The sequence below is a fragment of the Bombus vancouverensis genome, chromosome 2, assembly GCF_051014615.1.
Source record: "Bombus vancouverensis nearcticus chromosome 2, iyBomVanc1_principal, whole genome shotgun sequence".
Lineage (NCBI taxonomy): Eukaryota > Metazoa > Arthropoda > Insecta > Hymenoptera > Apidae > Bombus > Bombus vancouverensis.
The window spans coordinates 187,161-211,482 of record NC_134912.1 but is presented as its reverse complement, the minus strand read 5'-3'; the positions used below and the strand labels follow the sequence as shown (position 1 = coordinate 211,482).

Sequence of the window (24,322 nt, the reverse complement as noted above, 5' to 3'; positions counted from 1 at the left end):
AATTAAAAGAGGGGAAGTGAAAGTTACCTTGTAAACAAGTAATCATCATACAAGAAGGTCTACATGCAAAATAGGTTATGGCTCCCTGCTTGCGGAACACCATGTACCAGCTGAAAATAAACGAACGAATTAACTTCAATTGCCTTAATGCAAAGAGCAGCATCGCTAAATGTTATAACGGTGTTGTGGAGGCGTGGCACTGTTCGTCGAATGACACAGATAGCGGAAACTTGGAAAAAGAAAAGAAGTTTATTACGAGTGTTCCAATTACTGTTTGAATGTAAAACGTGTTAGTTCAACGAATAACGAAAACAGTGAAAGTGCAACTTACCTCGTGAACAATCAATCACCATACAAGGAAGTGTACATGCATGGATTTCGCAGATTAACAAGAAGAAATAAAATAACTGATAAATATAGAAAGTGGTTAGAAAATAATTAAGATAGATTAATTGAGAGTTAGTAATAAATATAACCGGAGTAAAAGGATATTTTATTATGTATTAATCTACGTAGTATTGTTATATTATTATATCTAACATGTAGAAATGGATTTTGTACGCATATATGTATATATTTCCAATCCAAGTAGTATTCATAATATTTATTTTCACTGATAACAAGTACGTAAAACCTAAAATAAAACAAAGGTATTAACAATAAAAAAAACAAAAAAAAAGAAAAAGGGGAAGAAGAAAAAAAAAGAAGAAAAAAAGGAAAGAAAAAAATATAATATATATAAATATAAAATTTTCTTTTTCTATAAAAGGTTATTCCTATTTCTGATAAACTCGAGAAATGAAAACATTATACCATGATACACTGACGCAAAGATACACCACACAAAAGAAACTAATAGAGAACGCTTTAAGCTTGGCAAACTTATCGCCCGACGAATTTGCATACACCATAACCAAAACCCAGGACACATGGCTTTGATTGTTATTTAATAAGGTTTTGGGTTTATAAAATAACGATTCACTTAGATTCGTTTTCTCCAATATATTTCAGTCTTATAACACGTCTTACCACACAGGAATCTCCAAGTCAATAGAACAACGTGGTCGACTTCTAAGACAAAAGAGCGTCGTTAGAAGTCGTACCAACTTAGCTTGTAGTAAGCAGCGATCGTACCAACTTAACATTTCTCAACACTCCCCTTTGATCGCTAGTTTCTACAAGCCCCATAGCTTTGGTAAATTGCTGAGTCTTAATCCTATTTAGGCCTTTGGTGAGAATGTCAGCCACATTCTCAGGACTAGGTACATAAGTATAATCTAGTATCCCCCTCGATACGCAGTTCTTAACGTAAAAGTAACGCACTTGGACGTGCTTAGAACTCTCAGCAACTATCTCGTCCTTTGACCATGAAATAGCTCCGATATTATCGCAGAATATCTTGCAGGGGCGAGGGCAATATGACAGTTGACCCAATTCCTTTAACAGTAAAGAAATCCACACTGTTTCCCTTGCTGCTTCCTGCATTGCCACAAATTCCGCTTCGCACGTCGATTGAGCTATAATCGGTTGTTTTTTGGATAGCCAGGATATCGCACCACCAGCGAGTATGAACACATACCCGCTCCTGGATTTCCTGTCTACCGTACAACCCGCAAAATCCGAGTCGCAAAACACCTTCAGAGGTTGCCCGGTCCTTTGGTATACTAACTTCAAGTCTTTGGTCTTTAGTAAATATCTGAATACCCGCTTCACTGCTTTCCAATCGGATACAGTCGGATTCGCGCATCTTTGGCTTAGTTTCCCTATTGCACACGCAACATCAGGACGACTTACAGTAGCTACATACATTATGTGCCCCACAGCTTGTTCATATAATTTACTGTCGAAAGGCTCATCACGTTCAATATCAAAACCAGCCTCACATTCTCTAGCTAGCGGTGTCGACACTCCCACCACCCCAACCTCACGAGTAATGTCAAACAGATCCAGCATTTGACCTATCTGTACAGATTGATCGAATACTACAGTGGTGCTGTTTGGCTTACTCAGGTGGATGGACAGAAATTGAGTGTCTACACCTAGCATTCTAACATCTAATTTGTCCTTAATCCTAGTTTTGAATATCTCAATCCACTCATTCGTCCCAAACACAAGGATGTCGTCCACATACACAGCTACAATAAATTTTTTAGACGCATCCACATACACGCATGGACCACTCACGCATGGGTTCAGACTCCAACCTCTTAAAATGCTATTGATGTGTCTAAACCACATTCTTCCAGCTTGCTTCAGTCCATACAGGCTCTTTTTGAGCTTACACACAAATTTAGTTCTGTCTTTACCTGGAACTCTAAAGAGTTCTGGTTGCTCCATGTATATATCCTCATCCAGAGGGTTGTTGAGATACGCACATTCCACATCGATGTGCTCGTAAACCCACTCATTTTCCGCACATAGAGCAAGCAGAATTCTTAGAGTTCTGCGTTTTACTATTGGATTAAAGGTTTCTGAATAATCTACTCCAGGCCTCTGCCAGAATACCCGAGCTACTAGCCTAGCCTTATACCTATCAGGGTCTCTCTTTATCACAAGCACCCACTTACAGTCTATAACGTTTTTATTTAAGGGTCTTTGCACAATGTCCCACTCATCTTTACTTTTTAGATTGTCTAGTTCCTTCCTTATTGCATCAGTCCATTTTTGAGCGTCTGGCCCCCTCAGGGCTTCATACACATTCACAGGTACACACACGTTTTGAGCTTTACGAACAGTCGCAGTGTGAGCACAACAATCACATATTCTTGGTTTGTGTAGTCTTGCCGACCTCCTCGGCACAAACGGTACACTCACAGTATTCACTGGATTGTCCTCACACGTTAAACTGTCCATAAAGTAGTCGGTTTCCCCTTCGTCGTTTTCTCCGTCACTCTGTGTCTCGACGTCAGTTTGACCGGCTTCTCCCCTATGTTCAAAGGCTTCTACATCCCATATCCATTCCGAGGACTTATCCTTTATATGGTTCGTTTCCGCCTTAGCGCTCTTGTAGGGAAACGTGTTCTCCTCGAACCTGACATGACAGGATATTATCACCTTTTGGATCTTCGGTAGGTAAATTCTATAACCTTTGACCTGTCTGTCATATCCCACAAATATCCCCTCATCCGCTCTGCTCTCGAATTTTCCTCCGCTTGGACTCTTTAGATACCAGACTCTGCATCCAAACACTCTCAGTCTGTTTATCTCCCCTTGGAGGTCACATCCCTTACCCTTCCATAATTCCAGTGGGATCTTGTCTCCGATGGCAGCGGATGGGCATAGGTTTCTTATGTGGCATGCCGTGTTCACAGCCTCCCCCCACAGATAGTCAGGGAGTCCAGATTGGATGAGTAAACATCTGGACATCTCGACCAGGGTTCTGTTCGCTCGTTCGGAGACCCCATTTTGTTCAGGGTTTCTAGGAACAGTTTTCCTGTGTAAGATGCCTTTCTCCTTCAGGTAGTTCTCGAAGTTTTCTCCTGTGTACTCACCCCCGTTATCTGTTTGAAGGGCACTTATCTTGGATTGGTGTAAAGCCTCCACCTCCGCCTGGTACTCCTTGAAGCACTTGAGTACTTCATTCTTCCTACTGATGATTCTGACGTGCATGAAACGAGAAAAATCATCTATGAACGTTACGAAATAATTACCTCCGCCCAGCGACTTGCATTGCGTTCTGCCACTAATATCGCTGTGAACTATTTCTAAAGGACGTTGACACATGTGGTGGGCTGTCTTCGGAAATGGTACTTTTGTCATTTTCCCTGTCACGCAGACCCCGCATGGTTCCTCATGTATCCTAGAGCCCTCCTTCACGTTCCTCACAGGGATCTTTCTCATCGCGTCCCCATGTAGATGACCTAACCTCTCATGCCATGACACGATACCTTTGTACGCCTTAGCTTCAATAACCTCGGCGTGGTCGTCATCATTTCCAGGTTCTTCTTGATCGTTCTCCATGGAAACGTTTGCTACATGCCTCTCAGGTGGTATTGTCTCTAGGTAGTACACGTTGTCTCCTACCTTTGAGTTAAATACCAGATCCCCATGCCAATTGAGTGATCGAGATTAGATTTACATCTAATTCAGGCACCCACAGGGCGTTCGACAAGGATAGACTCCACCCGCCACAGGCTTTGGTCATCTTCACGACGATCGTGCCTTTTCCCTTGACTTCCAGGTACCCCTTACCAATCCGGATCTGTCCAGTCGCAGGCACGAAGTCCACGAACCGATACCTATCCGGGGTCATATGGTTTGAGGCTCCCGAGTCAAGATAGCTGATCCTGTCCCTTTCCACGTGGTTGATAGATGATAAAGCCAGTGTGGAGATAAGTCCCTTGGATCTCGGTTTATCTTCCGATCCTTTCTCCACTTTGTTTTCTGGGTCTTTCTCTTCCTTGTCTTCTTTTCCCTCATGGCAGTTGTACGATATGTGGCCTCGTTTTCCACATTTATAGCATTTTTTACCCTTTGGGTTTTTGTGCTTTTTCTTAGCGCCATCTTGATTTTGTTGGGGCTTGGTCTTCGATTGTTTGCAAGCCGCCATTGCACTGTTCTTCTCGGAGGGACCCATGGCCGCTTCCATTCTCCTTTCCTCAAGTAGGAGATCGGATTTCACGACCCTCGAGGTTAGATTCTTATCGAGTCTTACCGTCCTAAGATATGTCGTGTAGTTTGGGTCCGCCACGAGGCCGGCTAAGATGAAACACGCCATCATGTGGTCTTCGGTTCTTAAACCTGCGTTGGAAATTTTTTCGCACAGATCGTATATCTTTCCGCAGTATTTTGCGACGTCCATATCGGGGTTTTTTCTATGGTACCCAGTTCCCGTATGCATAGGACAGTGTCCATCGACGTGGACCTTCCATGGACGTCCTCTAGCGCCTTCCAACAATCTCTCGCTGTCTTCAAGGATTTAATTTCTCCGATATATTCGGGGCGAATATGTCGGAAAAGATATGCACGTGCCATGTTATCCTTCCTCATGCATTCTGGGTCCAGCCTTTGCGCTTCCGTAAATCCTGGTTCTATTGCCTCCCAGCAACCCAGGAAAATTAGCGAGGCTTCCGTCATTGTCTTCCAATACTCGTAATTCCCCTTTCTTAGGACCGGCTTCATATCGCTGTCCACATCACTTACTTTGTCGTGATCGGCCATGGCGTGGTCTCTTCTCGGGTTGTCTTAGAAAACACAAAAAACTCAAAAAAATAATACCGTTTTTCCCCGCAGTTTACTGCTCTGGGCCCATAACCTGTTATTTAATATGGTTTTGGGTTTATAACGATTCACTTAGATTCGTTTTCTCCAATATATTTCAGTCTTATAACACGTCTTACCACACAGGAATCTCTAAGTCAATAGAACAACGTGGTCGACTTCTAAGACAAAAGAGCGTCGTTAGAAGTCGTACCAACTTAGCTTGTAGTAAGCAGCGATCATACCAACTTAACATTTCTCAACATTGATCGCAGGGGAAGCGGTCCATATAGTCAAATGCATTCCGGTACAAGTAAAGGTACGACATACAACAAAATGCTACTCGGAACTACCCGTTTGGCAAAGGAATCGCACCACAGGAACTCCGCCCGGACGTGCGCCAAACGTGGCGATATTCAGCACCATCGTCGTTGGCCACGAGCGGAATGTATACCCAAAAGACCTCGATGCACTACGGGACCACGTCATGTTCCCGGCAGAAAATCTGCAGTCTTGAACGCATTGGCCAGAGGAGCAACAGGAAAAACAATCGTCCCTGGAACAGTAAACATCCTGGGAATGATGGACAAAACACATTAACGACAATAGCGAAAAATACCGTATCAAGCTTATGGACTGGTTTTATGGAATTTGGAACTGTCAGTGCAGCAATATTTGGAATACTCGCAATATTTAAACTAATCAAGACAATAATATATATAGCCGCACACGGATACCAGTTACGTGAAACTTACGAATGCGGAATCGCCCTATTAGGAGCAATATGCGGCTCAGTCACCCACCCGCTACTATACCTCAAAAGAAGACGAAATATCGATGATCAAACTGCACAACCTCAAGGGATATCGATAACACCGGTAGTCACTCAACTACCAACGACATCTACGTCCGCCTTGAGCGAACTCAGAGATACCATCAGTCAAATTTACTTTGGAAATTTGAACTCCAAGGGCGGGGATGTCACGTCCCGCGCTCCGCACGCGCCGTAACAAGAACAAGAAAACCATTCTATACAAAACACGCGAATAAGGATTTGAATGCACAAAGGAACACACGGCACTACGAAACGAAAGGAAGGATTAACAAAACGAGGGCGATTAACGGATCCAACCAATAAACAAAATACATATACACACAATTCTAAATAAACCAGGAAATAAGAATAACTACAAAAGGGGAAAATAATTGAAACGCCAGGAATATATATATATATATAAATATATTTCAATCAATCAATTTGGAGAGTTACATATAAGTATAAACATATATGCCGAACATGTAATAACCTAGTAAATATTAGAGACAGTGCTTCCAATACTATGCAATAAATACAATATTATCAATTTATGAAATATAAGTATACATGAAGTCAAAAACTAATAGTTTAACGAATACATAAAACATACAATATTGTATTATTAAAGAAATGAAGGTTACATTGTCAGAAATATATATATGTGTGCGAATTCTATCAAACCGATAATCTAAGATACATACCTAAACTAGCCTACATTCCGGTAAAGGATAAATAAATAATTGACATTTCATTTCGTATGAATACTACACTGCCAAGAGAAATATGCATATGAATACGTATATATATATATATATATAGATTTATATTATCGAATACTCTATAAAATAAACTACTCAAAACAATAAATAACGCAATCGAAGAATTACAAAACATTAGCCATATTAAAATAACACACAACATAAATATATATATATATATATATATATATATATATATATATATATATATATATATATATATATATACGTATATTCACACGAACAATACTTTTGTCACTTTAAAGCAATATTAATAAATAAATGTTCTAATTGCGGTAGAATAAGGAAAAACGAGCGGCAGACGGAAAATTACTTCGATATTAAACAAAATTAAAGACCCGTCACTATAACTTTGCTGATGACATTTATGAGCAGCCATGTTAGATTTACACGCGTATGGCGACAGGAATATTAGGGATTAATGGAAGTCAGTCGCGAGAAATAAATCATGAAAACACATTGTTAACACTTTTCTTTAATAAAATCTGTGCGCAACTACAAATGTAAAAAATATACATATGTCGGAGATGAAAGAACACCGGAGTCTGTAATGGAACAATTGTAGTTATTCAATCCGATTGTAATTGTTCGAGAGTTGTGATAATGAGCTTGGGCTCGAGGCCACAGTCAGTCGCCGAACGTAGCCGCGGTTACGGGATGAACGCTTTGTTTAACAAAGGTATGGAGTAATTCTATAGCTCTCCTTAAAAGAAATATTCGTGGCGACACGCGACAGTAAACATTCCAACGGTTTCTGTCCCGTGGCTCGCCACACGCAGACCCTATTCTTCGAGTAAGATGATTGCCAGATGTCGATGCGTCTCCGCAGTACATGTTCGGCTAGCCCGAGGGCCCGTTATAAATCTTAAGGTTTAGTTAACTAAAGTCCTTCAAACAGACAAACAGTCTTTGTCCCAACTACGGGAAGATAGGGGAGACATATTTTTCAACGAGCGGCGTCTCCCACTAGCAACTTTCCCTCGAGGGCGGCTATCATCTTTTTCTAACCACCGATATGGAGATTGACCAATTAGCAGCAACGCCAATTTCCCTTACTTTCTGAACAAAGGCTTTTCTCGACGAACCCGATGATCTCGTATCCTTAGGCACACCCCATTATAGTTTTCCTCTGTGGCATCATCGGGACGGGAAAGGCATTCTCGCTCGCGATCTCATTGATGAAAGGTGTAACTCTTTACGATCAGTGAATATTACGCGTCCGACTTTGATTTTGTGAGTACGTTCATCTATCATCCCGTCGACCGCGGATTCGTTATTGAACCTAGGATCATTGTCATTAGTTTCTCGAGTACCTAACTACCACGGTTACTTGTCCGGTTTTGTAATAATCGTATTTGCACTAGTCAATATCTTCTCTATTGCATAACGACAACGTGTAACCCAAACGAAAATTCGTTTCACGCCCCTAACCCTAATTCTAATGTAAACCCGACATATATAATAATTCTATATTGAAAAAAATATGAAATTAACATGATACATACATTACTACATAAGTTATATATAAAATATGTATATTATACCCTTGCCTACTGACTGATATGAATTTCTTTCGGTCTCGAATGCGTTAAAAGAGAGCGCAAAGAAGTCGAAATTACTTATTGTAATTAGTAAAACGACCTGAGTGGCAGACAGATACAAGAAAGAAGGAATATTATATTAGCGGAATTTTTATAGCAATTATATAGGGTTTCGATCGCATAATTAATCAGTATCAACTTACCAGTCTTTAACGGAAGAACAAAAAGAAGAGCAGACGGCACACAGACCGCAATGATGATCATTTTCAAGTAGAATCTCAAACTGCCGTACATCTTTGAAAACTTCGTTAGTCGTAAGGGATCAAAGGATGATGTCCGCGCTGCGGAAAGTAGATGAGAAGCGGCTATTTCAACAACCACCGTGTAGGTACTGCACTAGCCAGAAGTATCTGCGACAGAAATCAGAATACACTCGTTTTCGCATGGTTGGATCAATTTCGCGTGGGACTAACCTGATTGAACCTAACGCGGGATAATTGCTCAACTCACGACTTTAACCAGCCCGCTTGATTCTCTGTAAATGCTTGAAATTGACGCTTGGATTCTTTCCAGATTAACTAGCTTTGCCCCTCCCTCCCTTTATCTATTTTCTTAGATCGACTTAGACTGCCACAACATATTATCTTTCTTCTTTTCTTTTCTTTTCTTTCCTTTTGATCTTTTAAAGCCCTAAATCGCTGGCTATTTTGTATACTATATATTTTGTACACTCAATTACTCTGTAAGTCATAAGTACATATGTTTTACAACGTTATTTGTAATATTTCAGTTAAAATCCAGAAAAGCCAGAAATATATTTTCAGCATATTTTAACGCGCCCCAGGCAAAGATCTCAAAAACGAGTTGCGGCACAATTTAAAGCGACAAATAGCATCGCGTGTCTCGTTGTGGTAACACACGGTTCGCCAGTTTTTTTTTTTTTTTTTGATATCGGTGACTGCCATATTCTCTTGAGTTTCTAACTCGTAAAGATTCTTTCCCCAGGGATTGGTCAACTGTGTATGTCCCCATGCGACGTAACTTGCTTAAGGAACACGAGCCGGTGATATGCAGGCAACGTATAATTGAATATCATTCGCTCTGAAACGCTGAAGTAATGACCAGTGCAGTGGTCCAGTGGTCATATTGAATGCCGCTGGATATATCAGCATTTGGCAACCTAACCCAAAGAAGCAGGAAATATGAAGCCACCGAATACCAATTAACTTCGTAGTTGCACGGTTCACATTCCATCATTTCTGAATATGCGAGGACAGTCCTCTTATTGTGCTTTTAATTCTTTTATTTGTTTCATTTTCAGCAAATATACTGGTTTTTTAAATTAAGCTTCTTTTTATACAGAGTTACAGATTATATTAATTTTATATAGAATATATTTAAGAAAGATATTTAATTTTTTGCTAGTTAAGTATTGATCGATTAAGTTACTGTACCTTTGTTCCGATAAATGCGTGCCATTTCCTCGAATCTAATATCATAGCAAATGCCAATACCTATTTTGCAGCCCTTCACATCGAACGTCGTTAGGGAGTTACCAGGACTGAGTGAATCACTCTCTCGAAAAGTAATCTTATTAGGAATGTCGATGTCGAATAGATGTACCTAATAACATAAAAATGTAGTCGCTAATTCTATTGCTGCAACTTTTGTAATTTAATATCAAAGTTACCAACTCCTAAACTTTAATTATTTTTTATTTAATAACTGACAGCGTTTTTATCACTTTCTTTTATTAAAAAATCTTATCATTTAATAATGTTTAAAAAGGAGAAAAAATAAGTATTTTCGTATGTGAAAAATTTATACAACAACAAACACATTACAACAAAAATGGGCGTTTCCCGTATCATAACGTATTTTATAAACCGTAAATTATAGAATTGGTTATAGTATACGTATGTACATATGTATATTCCTAAATTATTCCTAGATAGAGTCACTTTCTTCACCCCAATATTTTCAAATTCAAAGCCATAAAGGAATATATTACTTATCTTTCGGTGTTTTGCTATCAAAGTTCCATCGGGACCCCAAATAGTACAGGTATTGTACAATTTATCGCCCTCTATTTCAGGCATCGTACCACCAACTACATAGATGTTGTTTTCTTTAGCTGCGTTCGATGAAGCAACGCTCGTTTCACCATCAGGAATACTCTCGGCGTATTTTGGAAAGTACTCTGCATTGCAATATTTCAATTAATGAAAAATAACTGTCTTTTGTTCCAACCATAAATTAAATTGAAATGTTTGTCAGTTTTTTATTTTCTAAATTATCAAAATAACTAAGTTTTATATTTCGACTTAATTAAATATGCAATTACTTAGCTAATAGTATATATAATAAATTGTTTCTACAGGTTCAAAATGAAAAATGAATATTTAGAAATATTTAATTACGACAATGCTATTTGTGTTAGCATCAGTGGCTTGTTACTCAACGACTTTGCTAGTACTTTTTGAAACATAAAGTTAGTTTTCAATTAACACTTATACTAGAGGCGGAATTATAAATGCAAAATAATTGATAATACTAATTTATAAGTACCTAATTATTAGTATCTTAAAAAATATATTTATACAAAAATCACGATAATCATGAAAATGGGGAAATCCTATATTCTCGACTCAATTCACAATTTATTTTGTATATTAATTAGATTTGTGACGGATGAAAAGAGAGGGAGAGTTGTGCGTTTCGTCCCGGGACTACCGGTGGACTCGTCAGTAAGGCTATGCCCGGTAGTCCCTGCCTTAAACGTAGAGGGAGTCTCGCTAGGTGCGGTATTTATATCAATCGCTCGTATATTCGACCGCTAGCGAGTTAGACAGACAGACTCGTTGTCGTCGTAGCCCTCTAGTGTTGGCGGTTGGTACCCGCGGATCGCGCGGGAGGTGTTGCACCGCGTTGATGCCTCGACCTGTCGGCGTCCTGTTGATACCGATCCGCCACAGATTCCGCGCTCATCAGTACGTACTCACTGGCGACATCGAAAAAATGTATCGGCAATTCCTCGTACGACCAGAGGATCGGAAATATCAAAGGATATTATGGCGCAGCGCGAGTGGAGAAACAGAAACATATGAGCTTAACACCGTAATACTCTTATCATAGAAATAGAAGCAGTCCTCAATTCCCGCCCGCTAACTCCTATCTCCACCGATCCAAATGATCTCCTAGCCCTCACTCCCGGACATTTCCTCATTGGCGATTCATTAATGCGCTTACATGATCGAGATTTCAGGGACATTCGATCGAACCGACTCTCCAAATGGTAGCATATCCAACAGCTTAAACAACATTTTTGGAACCGCTGGCATAAGGAGTATTTGAACGAGCTAACCAACCGCAATAAATGGAGCAAGGGTGGACACAGCATCCAAAAGGGCACAATCGTCATCCTCAGAGAGGACAACGTTCCCTCCATGCACTGGCCTCTGGGCCGAGTTATCAAGGTTCATCCAGGCGCCGATGGTATTGTCACGTAAAATAACAAAATAAAAAAGGAATTTGAGGTAAAAAATAAAAAAAAGAAAACTTTATTTTTTTTCTAACATCAATACACTTTACAATCTACTTCCGAACTCTAGGCGTGACTTTCTAAGACTGACTCTTATGATTTTACTTTCGATCGGATCCGATTACTTTCTTTTGTCATCCCTCAACATCCCCACCGTCCATGCATTTGCTAGGCGTCCGCAATCGTTGCCACGTGCTCTTTCTTCTAGAACCTTCGGTGGAAGGACCGTTGGGATGTTGATGGTTCATTAGGCACTTCCGCGATATACATTGTCGCCGAGTGCTTTATCTCTATCGTCAGTCCGTCGGATTTGAAGTATGCCGGTCGTGACATACCCCCCTGGTTAGATTGATCTTGGTCCTCTAAGATCGTAGTAGAATGGAATTATTTAAATGTAGATCAAAGGATATGTTTACGCTTTTTTTCAGGGATCGCTATGAATTGATTTTCTGCATGTGATGGTACAAAAGTTATTTCGTTAATCTTAAATATAGCAATTTTACAATATTTGTTAGTGTTCGAGAAGCTAATAATTTCAGAGGCGTAATCATGTTGTAGTTTTCGATCGTGAATTGGTTGGGTTTGTTTACAAAGCGTAATTCCTATCCCGTGAATTTAAGGCAACTAATTAAGGGTATTGTTACTAGTGCTAGGGTCAGCATTATCCTGAAAAAAGTACGCTTTCAATCGGTTACCATGTATCTTTTTCTTAGCATTGTCGATAGAAATAATGTAATAAGGAGTTTTCACATCGTTAATCCTGTAGGGTCCTAACCATTCAAGGTCCAACTTATCTCTTTTATGGTCGTTGTGAATTAAAACAAAGTCTCCTTTCCTAAACACAGTCTGAGTTTTAACAATCTTTCTTTCTTGGTCTCGCTTGTATCGTTGCTTATTCTGAATAAGTGTTTTGTGAGCTGTTTCCCAATATTTATTCAACTGTTTTTGCCAAAGTAAGTACATATCATCATATGTAAGTGTGGGAAATTTGGATATTGCGGAAGGTAAGTTAGCTTTTCGCCCAAAGGTCAATTCAAAGGGAGAGAATCCTGTTCCTTCATGTTTCGCGGTGTTGTACCCTAAACAAATGAAATTAAGTACTTCATCCCATTCTTTGTCATTGTCGTGTAATGCAATACGAATTAAATCTTTAACTGAGGCATGCGTTCTTTCGAGGGATCCGTTATTTTGTGGGTGAAATGAAGTTGTTTTGATGTGTTTGATTTTAAAAGCTTCTTCAAATTTCGTCATTAAATCACTAACAAAAGTCCCTGATCTGTTAGGATCGTTTTTGGTGCCGAAAATATGTAAATATAGTGTTCAATGAGCGCGTTAATTATGGATTCAGTTCGTTGCGTTTTAAGGGGAACTAGTATCAGATATTTCGTAAGTTCATCGTGTATTGAAAGTATGTATTAGTTTCCGCGTTTGGTTTTCGTCATCGGTCCTATGATGTCCATAGCGATTTTGTCGTTAGGGTTAAGTGGCGTGTCTGAGATTTGTGGGGATTCTTTGGGTCTGATACGTGTTAGTTTCCCCTTTTGACATGTGTCGCATGTTTTCACAAAGTTTTTTACTCTTTCTAAAAGTCCGGAAATTTTGAATTTATCCTTGATCCGTTGATACGTTTTCTGTATCCCTAAATGTCCTACGGTGTCGTTATGGTTTTCCTTTATTGCTTGTATTATTTCGTTTTCGTCTAGTTTTAAGATGGGATTAGGTGCATAAGTAATTTTCTTGTACGTGTCGTTAAAATATATTAGCGTGAGTTTAATCTGTGTTTTCTCTAATTCAGTGAAATCGCTATTTCCTATGCCGATTTTTGTTGTATCTTTAAGAATTTTGTAAAGTCTTCTGATCCAAAGTGTCTCGTCGTATTCTCCTAAGTCGTTTCGAGTTAATTGGTAAAATGTTTGGTCATTTGGTTTAATTTCTAAGAGTTTCGGATTCTCGTTGTTGTCTTTCCATGCGTTGAATGAATTAGTGTGATCAATTACTAGGTCGAGGTTAACTACTTCGTCGCGAGTTACTGCGTGAACTCTAGATAAAGCGTCTGCAGCTGTGTTATCTTTACCCTTTGTATATTCGATTTCATAGTCATATTCTTCGAGTCTAAGTCTCCAACGAATCAGTCTGCTAGAAGGGTCTTTGCAATTGTGTAGCCACTTAAGAGCTTGGTGGTCGGTTCGAATAATGAAGCGTCGTCCTAACAAATATTGTCTTAATCTTTTCACGGCCCATAAGATGGCTAAGAGTCCCTTTTCTGTCGTGGTATAGTTTCGTTCGGGTGGATTCAGTGTTCTTGAAATGTAACAACAAGGATGACCGTCTTGCGACAGTATTGCTCCTAGTCCTTCGTTACTTGCGTCGGTAGTTAAGGTAAAGGTTTTGTTAAAGTCTGGATAAGCTAATATTGGGAAATTACAGAGTTTGTCTTTTAAAGTATCAAAACTAATCTGGTGTTTGTCAGTCCAATGGAATGGTGTGTCCTTTCTTGTTAAGTCTGTAAGGCTTTTCGCGATTTTGGAAAAGTTTCGAATAAATTTGCGGTAATAACCTGCTAAACCTAAGAATGATTTCACGTCCGTGGCACTGCGGGGTAATCGAAAGTTTTTTACAGCGTCTAATTTCTTGGGGTTTGGTTTGACTCCTTCGGATGAAACTACATGGCCTAAGTATTCTAATTCCGGTTTTATGAATTCACATTTGTCCGGTTGCAATTTAAGTCCTAATTCTCTGAGTCTCTGAAATACTATCGTGAGGTTTTCGTTATGTTCTTGAATCGTTTTTCCGAATATCACTATGTCATCCAAATAAACAAAGCAGTATTTTCCTACAAGTCCAGCTAAAGCTCTGTCCATTAATCTTTGAAAGGTAGCGGGTGCGTTTTTAAGTCCGAATGGCATTCGATTGAAATGAAAATGCCCTTGCGGTGTCGAAAAAGCGGTATATTTTTTAGATTTCTCGTTCATTGGAATTTGATGGAATCCTGAGGATAAATCAAGTGCCGAAAAGAATTTTGCGTTTCCTAGTTGTGTTAAAATGTCGTCTATATCAGGTAAAGGGTAAGCGTCTTGTTCTGTGAGTTCATTTAGTTTCCTGAAATCGATAACTATCCTCCATTTCTGTTTTCCTGAGGCGTCTAATTTTTTCGGAACTACCCATACCGGAGAGTTATAAGGGGATTCGGATTCTTCTATAATATTTTTCTTCAACATGTCTCCTATTTGTCGCGAAATCTCGTCACGGTGACATTCCGGTGGTCTATACGATCGCGTGTTAATAATTTTGTCTTTGGTTAACGAAATTGTGTGCTGAGTTAAATTAGTACAGGGTAAAAGATCGGTTTCTAAATTAAAGATGTCAATATAATGGAGGATAATCTTTTCGATGGATTCACGGATTGGTTTTTCAATGTGATCTGTTCTCACTAGGCTTTTTAGTTTTGATACGTTGGAAAAGTCATGAGAATTTTGAATATTGCTAGAAATTTCAATGTTTTGCTCACCAGTGTTGATAAAACATACTTTAGTTGGTTTGCCTTCCAAATAGATTGTTTGAACTCTGTTTTCTCCAGGAGTCAAATGTATTGGTTTCTGAAATAAAATGGTTTTGTCGTTTAATCGGATTTTGTCATTGGATATTGAATAGTTATACTTCTCTAAACATGGTAGCCCAATGATTCCGTCTTCGATAATAGGGAAATTGTTCGGTACTATGTGAAAAATGTGATTTTGTCCAAAAATTCGTTTCGTTACGTATTCGTTAGTTTCGTATTTGTCTCGTTCCATAGAAAATTTTTGTTTAGGCCCTATTTGTATCGCGTTGACAGTTTTGTTACGTTTCACCAGGTTTATCCCTGCTCCTGTGTCGACCAGAAATACTCGCTCTTCGGTTCGGGTTGACAAAGGTATTGCGAGCAGTCTTCCCGTGGCGATGTTGACTCGTATGTCTCGTACGGTTCGTCCATCTCTTGGTTCGATGTTGTTTCTTGTATTTCGTCCCATTCCTGGACTGCCTGAATCCTTGCGGGTGGTTGATCGCGCTGGATCGGTGGTAGAAAATTTTGACACTTGTTGGCAATGTGTCCCAGCTTTCCGCACTTGAAGCACTTCATCTACGCGCGTTCAGCAGGTGATCTATTTTCTACTTGGTTAAACGTAGCAGGTTTCTGAGCTACTGGCGTGTTAGGCGATCTTGATGGTACAGATCGTCTTACCTGCATATGCTGGTTGTCGGGGCGATTACTAACCGAAGGTAAGCGATTACATGACCAATTAGGTTGTCGTTCTTCTCGCAAGTAGCGTTCTACATCGGCTGCCTTTTTTTCAGCTTCCGGAAGATTCAAGGGTTCACTGCTTAATAGTATTCGTCCTATGTCGCGTCTGAGTCCCTTTAGGTATACACGAACAGTCTTCTTCGTGATTTCTTCAGTCATAATTTTACGCGTTAGTGGTTGTGGGTACTCATTGGTTACTGCGTACAGCAAACGGTTGAGTATTCTTCTAAACCGAATATTAAAACTTTGCACTGATTCCTCGCGTCCCTGTCTCAACTCTCGTAATTGTTCTTGGTACTCATCCGAAGTCAGTTGTGCTGCTAAGTTATTTCTCAGTGCGTCGTACAGATCACTGTAACACTCAATAGGAATGTTGCGAATACTTTGGGCTGCTTTCCCCACGATTTTTTCCACTTTTATTGCTTTTAGCAATAGATCTTGCTCCATACAGCGATCCTTCATACTTCTCACTTCTTTGATGAAGTCTTCAACTCCTACATCATCATCTCCGTTGAGCGTTGGGATGTAGCGTATTGCATCCTTAGCTCGTAGAGTGGGAGGAGCGGGCGGAAAATAGCCTCTTTCTTCCACCTCGGGTTGTTCGATGTCGAGGTGGACAGGTGGGGTGTCTGGAGCTGCTAACCCTGACAGTTTGCGTGCTTTTGCCATATTCACGGTGCGATTGATTGCTGTCGACGCACTTTAATTGTCTTCGGTGATAATGGAAGCAAATTCATCGGTCGCAGGGGATCCGAACCCAGTCCGTAGCGCTGCGACGGTTTTTCCGAGATTCTCGATTTCTGCTGCCCTGTGTCTGTTCTCTTCGTCATTTTGCATAGACAAACGTAACATTTCCTCTCGTAAAAGGGCAATGTTCTCGTTCTGTTTTTGAATACTGTCCCATATTGCTCGCAACATTGGGTCAGTTGAGGTTGAAGTTTGAGATTCGTTTGCCTTAGACATTATTGCGCTGATTTATAATTTTCAGACGAAGACGAGTCTTGGCTACTGAAGCTAAATTTTCTTTCACGGTAACGTACAAAGGAATTCAGTTTACCTTTTATTGTTACTTCACTTGGTTCGCGATAGTTACTTTGTTGTTGCGGATGACCGTAGTCCCAAATAATTCGATCTTCCGTAGATGATGAATGTCTTTTGGTTTCCGAACAAACATTTTTCACTATCCTGGCAGGATCGCCAAAATGTCACGTAAAATAACAAAATAAAAAAGGAATTTGAGGTAAAAAAATAAAAAAAGAAAACTTTATTTTTTTTCTAACATCAATACACTTTACAATCTACTTCCGAACTCTAGGCGTGACTTTCTAAGACTGACTCTTATGATTTTACTTTCGATCGGATCCGATTACTTTCTTTTGTCATCCCTCCACATCCCCACCGTCCATGCATTTGCTAGGCGTCCGCGATCGTTGCCACGTGCTCTTTCTTCTAGAACCTTCGGTGGAAGGACCGTTGGGATGTTGATGGTTCATTCATGATGGTTCAGCGATATACATTGTCGCCGAGTGCCGCCACATCTTTATCTCTATCGTCAGTCCGTCGGATTTGAAGTATGCCGGTCGTGACATGCTCTTCGGGCCACACGTTTTATGATACAAGACCAGCAAAATGATCAATGTGTAATTTTACATATCTTACATTTTTTCCAAATGAAATATTGTTTTTATTAAACGTTTAAAACCTCAGGCAACATTTATTTCATCTGATTTCAGTTTTACAAATATATATCTATAATACATATCTGTATAAATTACGGTCTGGTTATATCAAACAGGGACCGACACTCACTAGGGAAAACTGCCCAAAAATTGAATCGTAAAAACCAATATGAAAGACAACAAATTTCTCGTTCTGCGGAACAAATAGAAATGAGCAGAGTATCTTTATCTTTATCTGAGACATTCAAAGCGTATCACGCATACGCTAAACCTGAAGAAAACTTTCTTGTCTTCCATGTTCATTTTTCCCTTTCCATTTCCGAACGGTTTCTTCTATATTTATTTATATGTTCGTGATTGATGCTATTGACAACATACAACTAAGGGGAAATACGAATAGTAATAGATAGATGTATAATTCATTATGCAATTTTATAGAATTAAATCTTATTTATCTTCAGATATAAAAACTATATTTACCAGCTGAAACACTAACGCATATGCAGTATAATATAATCTACTTAACAATCTCGTTTTAGTTATAATATGTGATTAATTCTTTTGCTATTTCGCTATAAACAGTTTCTTGTGCATACAATATTTTTTTATAGTATTCTAATATATTGTTAGATATTGTAAAGAAAGTAAAATACAGTTATTGAAGTTTGGGAACATTCAATGTTAACCTTGCTTCAAAAAATAATCTTTCGAATGAATGGGGAATAGATTTTTAGTATTATAGTTGGCATAATGTCATCATTGTTTACAATGTGTTAGAGTTAAAGAAATGAGACAAATTAATATTTCAGAAGCAAATTCAATATTTAAATGATGTTATTTTAAAATGGCAGATGATATGAATGTTCTTTTTATACGAGGAAATGGAAACGTATGTATGGTAATGGAAACGTAATGGTTTTAACATTATTTTAGTACAAGATTTTAGCATAATAGTAATTAACAGTATCCACTACCTTTTAGTCAATTTTTGAAAAATGACATATATGATAATTTGCAATAGTTTGATAATAAAATACTTGTATCAATATTAATAACGTATAATTTGCTATCTCAAAAGGATACAGACACAGCCAATGATAATGTTTGGGATGATAGTGCATTAATAGAAGCATATGATAAAGCAATAAATTTAGCAAAAGAAGAAGTTATCAAGCGAATGGGAATGGATGTTGGAAATTCTCAACCGAAAGAAAACCTACAAAATCTTAAGCAGCCTAAACACGCAAGTAAATTACACAAGGTTGTGATTTTGATAGAATATTACAAATTTGATACAGAATATTATTAAATATATTGATTAAGAAGCAAATTATTTTATTTTGCTATTTACTTATATTTATTTGTATACACATCTTTTCTCTATAGAAATGGATCATAGGAGCACCTTATCGTGCAATATACTCAGAGGATGGAGAAATTTATGAAGCTATAATATCAAAAATTTACGAAAACAATGGCACGTGTGTTGTAAAATTTGTAGGTAATACCTTTAGCATGATGGTTATGTCAATTAAGAAATGTACTAAAAATACATATATATATGAAGTAAAGGCTTTCGCATAGTCTATCACAGTGTCATTCAGCAGGTCCTTAACTGGGCAGGAGTACCTGTCAATGTCTATGGGGAGACCCGTGGGATATAGGGTCATGAACCATAAACATGCATGTTACTTATTGTTCATTATTAGCTGCTTGGAATATAATTCTCCTCATTAGACGAGTGATTATTACTACATATATCAAGGCAAACATTTATACATATACATTTATGCACGGGAAATTCTAATACATTGCCTGTAAGGACAGTAACTGAATGGCACTCAGTAATTCTATTAAATGACAAAAATTTCTTTTACTTTGTGTTTAGGCTATGGTAATACAGAGAAAGTCGAGTTGAGTTCTCTTTTAGAATCAGAAGGTTTGCAAAGTCAAATAGCACAACAAAAGAAAGCTTTGCAAGAGAAATTCAATGAAGAGAACGATAAGACTTGTGAGACTAATTTTTCTACAAATGTAAATTCGAAAAAATATAATGTAGAAAAAATGGATTGTGACTCTGAAGAAGCAAATGCGTATAAACATCACTTCATACCGGGACCATCTTTCAATTCGATGACTGATATAATGCCACCTGCACCTCCTTTACCACCACAATTAATGGCCAAGTAAGTACAATTTAAAAATTCTAATGGAATGCTGAATACTTCTAATATTAATAAGTAATTTGGAATAAGTTTAATATTTTATTTGGAAAAAAAATACGAAATTTTAATAAAATGTACTAGATTACCAGATAATGATACAGACGCACTTTCAAGTATGTTGATGTCATGGTATATTAGTGGTTATATGGTATATTACACAGGTAATTATTTCATATAAGTATTTTATTGTATATTAAATTTTCAATGGACTATGTTATTTCTTTTGTAGGTTATTATCATGGTTTGAAACAAGCAAGAAACAATCAAGAGAACAGGAAGAACTGTTGATTATATCAATTTTTTCAATAACAATATAACAATAATATAAGATATAATAAAATATAAAACTCATTGTATTTATTTACTTCAATTATTTGAAATAAAGAACAGCTTTATTTTCATATAAGACTTTAAGACTTTTTAAAAAATAATTACTAAGATAAGAAAACATAAAAAACATATTTTTGATAAAATACACTCACATATATATGTCGGGTTATCATTAGCATTTAAGGCGCGTAATGATCCTTCGTTTGAATTAGCCATTGTTTTACGAAACAGAGAATATATTTACGCGAATAAACAAGATTTTACAAAATATTATGAATAATGAGTTTAATAAATAATAAGATTAACAAACGATAAGTTTAACTAATAATTAGATTAAAGATTAATAAGTTTAACGAACAATAAGAGGAACGAATAATATGTCTTACGAATAATGAATTTAACGTATAATGAGATTAACGATTGATAGGTTTCACGAATAATGAATTTAATTAACGCTATTAACAATGTTCCAGGGTTCAAACGAATCCACGGTCAACGGGATAACTCTTTACTATGTGTAGAATAATTTTAAACACAAAATACAATTGCTGAGACACTCGGTAAATTGCTCGATGTATCACTTTCCAAGGCGATCACACGAATGAATATCTGATGAAAATCTTTTTCGCTATACGACTGCATTTGTTTGTTATATGCTCGCTGGAAACATCGAGAAGGTTCCAATCGTTGTTGCTAGGCAATTTCTGTCAAAAGTTTGTTGTATACTCTTTGGAAACATCGAGAAAGATTCAAACGCCGTTACTAGGCAGTTTCTGTCTGGAGATTGATTCCTAATACAACGTGTGTCCCATTATATCGACATCTCTAAAGTACAATTCTATGTGATTTCTAGGGAGAACAATACAACCGATCCACATCTTCGTCAGGCAAAACGTTTATCCCGTGACCGTGGCTACGTTCGGCGACCAGTTGTCACCTCGAACCCACTTTTGCTTTCACAAATGTCAAACAATTACAAATGACAATTGCTTAATTACAGTTATGATAAAATCTAGGCTAAAGCATTAGAAGGCTTCCTCAAAATTGCAAAGGGAAGGCTCCGGTTTTCCTTTCATCTCCGACATATATAATACAAGGATATAATACAACCGAATATTTTAAACTTAGCCTATAGCGCGTGCGCGCACACACACGCACACACATGACACACATGACACACATGCGCGCACACACATGCGCGCATACACACATGCGAATGATTTCTCGGACGATAATCCATTTATTTATATTTTTCAATATCTGTCCTTACGATTGCGTATTTATTTGTTCCACGTATCATATTTATCTATTTGCATAACTGTAGGTGACTTTTTTTAAACAATTTTGCTAATATTTCATAACTTTTTAATTCATATTTCAAAGTGGTAACAGGTGTTTCTTTCTTTTCAAGTCTCCTCCATATCGGGCTTATTTCTAGTAGCCACGCTTGCTTACAAAGCAATTTTATATCTGCACAAGAATATCTTTCAGTACATTTTACTATGTGGTTTACAATATCTGTATTTTCTAATAAGTGGTTGCTAAGGTATAATTTGAATATACCAAGTCGAGCAACTTCATTGGGTAATGATACGTATATTTGCTTTTCGAGACGCCTGAGTAAAGCTGCATCAATGCCCCTAGTAACATATTTACAATAAATATTATCGTTCTATTATACTAATAATAATGAAGGAATACTTCAAACAACACAATAACATATTTGGAATTTGGAGAAATATTACGATATTTTCTACTTAGAAAACATTGAAATAACGTGATATACGTACCAAGGGGAATTAGTTGTAGCCAGAAGAACTACATTAGAATTCTCATTAGACACTAATCCATCCAATCTAGAAAGAAGTTCTGATCTGAATCTCTTTGCAGGTTCAGACAATATACAGTCTCCTTTATTTGTGGCGATCCAGTCAATCTCGTCGATAAAAATAATTGTAGGCGAATGACTATAGGCAAGTTCAAATAAAACCTGTTCAGTTTAACAAATGTATTATTCATTAAATATTATATTCGAAATTCCTTAAATTCATTGCCTCATCACGAATATGATATCATTTCGTTTTCCAAACAACTATTCTATTTATATGTAAATGACGAAAAATAAAATCAAATCTTTTTATACCTAGAATCTCTCCTTCATAGACAAAGGAACAAAGAAACTTACATAGCAAAGCAACTTACACGTATATACTTCTCGGAATCGCCTCTCCATTTGCTGACCAATGAGCTGGCAGTTATGTTAAAAAAAGGTGCAATGGCATTCTGTCGCGACTGCCTTCGCTAACTTCGTTTTCCCTGTTTTGTATATTTCTTGTAAACACGTACAGAAATGAAAAGAATACGAGTATCTTACCTGTACCAGGTGGGCCGTACAGCAAAATACCTTTCCAGGGGGAAAACGGGCTATCAAAAAAGATATGATACTTAAGGGGATACACAACGGCCTCCTTAACAGCGGTTTTACATTCCTCTAGGCCTATAACGTCATCCCAATGTACATTTAATTTGTTTACTATGATCTCCTGTGAAGATACAAAGATAAAATGGCGTCTTCTCTATATTAAGTAAGTGTTACGTAATTTGATATTTGAAGCGTTACTGAAATCATGTCATCGTCGATATACGTTGGACGGTTTATCGACGGGAATTTTATCGTTTAAAAGGTTTACGATACGTATATTAATCGAAAATAACTTACGCATGAGATGTCCTCAGCAATCTTTCGTAATTCCGGATTATCTGAATAAAGCTTTTCAATGCATTTCAATATCTTCGATTGCATGGATTGTTCCATTGGGACGTTAAATAGCTCTTCTGATGAACGTCCATCACTCTCATTGGGGAATATTGACGTCACTGTCATTGCGAGATTAATATGATTCGCATTATCATCAGTTATCTTCTGCTGTAGATTCGTCTCTTTCACAGGCTCACTTCTCGCTTGTTTACTAACAGATTTGGCTTTTGTCTCAATACTTCTACAAACACTGGATCATATTGTAATACGATACGTTGAATACGATACGTTGAATACGTTGAATACCGTTTAATATCGTTAAATAATTTAAATTCTTCCGTTTTGCTTGCATTTGTCACTTCCCTCGTCATTTCCCTTCCAGTTATTTTCTTACACAATATGGGATATTTTTGAAATTTCATCTTGTAATGATTTTCATACTCTGCAACGATAATTTCCAAATCGATGTTGTCGCAGACCCGATGTTCGGGAGATAGACGAGCTTCCCGGAATAATACATCGCTAATGTCTATATACCTAAAGAAATGTAGTTTTTAATTAATTATAGTTTTTAACCGATTAAAAATATTTTTCGCAATGACTGAACACTATAAGATAACCATCAAACAACTGTTTTATCTCTAGGTAATACAGGCAAAAGAATGTATTTACTATATAAATCCTCGAAGATAATTTCTTGTCTTCTGCTCTTTAATTTCCAATTTTTAGATGGATAAGAATAATTTGAATTTATATTTCATATATTTGTTTATAACTAGTTAATCTACATTATCGATTGAGTTATTCTTAACTACTGAATTACCGATGTCGAATTTTCAAATTTGGTTTCGCCTTCTCTTTCCACGATGTCCACTGATTTCTATTTCGATTGGTCACTGACACTATTCAAGAGAATTGGAACTAGGAATATATTTTAATTATAATATACTCACCCATTGTGTTCCAAATAATCACATACAAGGTATAATATGTTCCGATGACGTTCCGAAATACGACTCTCCTCCTAATATAATTATTTTTTCATTACAATAATATAAGTTTTTTCATGTAATTTTTTGTTACATTTGCGAATTCAACGAGTTACACATGATTTTTCATGAAACACGAACGTTAAAAATATTTGATACAGCCTAATTATAAAAATTGTTAGAAG

General features: G+C 37.5%; 3 protein-coding genes across 11 annotated transcripts; 1 reads left to right on the top strand and 2 right to left on the bottom strand.

Moving 5' to 3' along the window:
* Positions 1-15,693: 15,693 nt before the first annotated feature.
* Positions 15,694-17,538, bottom strand: LOC117163859 (uncharacterized). Its single transcript, XM_076624600.1, has one exon. It carries the CDS (start codon positions 16,823-16,825, stop codon positions 15,995-15,997), a length of 831 nt encoding a protein of 276 aa, XP_076480715.1. The 5' UTR covers positions 16,826-17,538; the 3' UTR covers positions 15,694-15,994.
* Positions 17,539-17,751: 213 nt separating this feature from the next.
* LOC117165276 (survival motor neuron protein-like) lies at positions 17,752-20,396 on the top strand. Of its 5 annotated transcripts, none has more exons than XM_076624618.1 (6): positions 17,752-17,796; positions 18,914-19,096; positions 19,222-19,336; positions 19,724-20,021; positions 20,142-20,221; positions 20,290-20,396. In XM_076624618.1, exons 1-6 carry the CDS (start codon positions 17,767-17,769, stop codon positions 20,346-20,348), a joined length of 765 nt encoding a protein of 254 aa, XP_076480733.1. In that variant the 5' UTR covers positions 17,752-17,766; the 3' UTR covers positions 20,349-20,396. The 5 variants fall into 5 exon arrangements, with proteins under 5 accessions (XP_076480733.1, XP_076480747.1, XP_076480719.1 ...); XM_076624632.1 differs by lacking the exon at positions 17,752-17,796 and adding an exon at positions 18,229-18,247; XM_076624604.1 differs by lacking the exon at positions 17,752-17,796 and adding an exon at positions 18,285-18,733.
* On the bottom strand, positions 20,396-24,242 carry LOC117165275 (katanin p60 ATPase-containing subunit A-like 2). Of its 5 annotated transcripts, none has more exons than XM_076624641.1 (5): positions 24,102-24,242; positions 23,110-23,685; positions 22,593-22,933; positions 22,181-22,380; positions 20,396-22,030 (listed from the first exon to the last, which is right to left on the bottom strand). In XM_076624641.1, the coding sequence occupies exons 2-3, from the start codon at positions 23,272-23,274 to the stop codon at positions 22,646-22,648; spliced, it is 453 nt and encodes a 150-aa protein (XP_076480756.1). In that variant the 5' UTR covers positions 23,275-23,685; positions 24,102-24,242; the 3' UTR covers positions 20,396-22,030; positions 22,181-22,380; positions 22,593-22,645. The 5 variants fall into 5 exon arrangements, with proteins under 5 accessions (XP_076480756.1, XP_076480751.1, XP_076480766.1 ...); XM_076624636.1 differs by having other exon boundaries at positions 23,972-24,106; XM_076624651.1 differs by lacking the exon at positions 24,102-24,242 and having other exon boundaries at positions 22,593-22,706; positions 22,765-22,933; positions 23,110-23,411.
* Between the last annotated feature and the right edge of the window lie 80 nt (positions 24,243-24,322).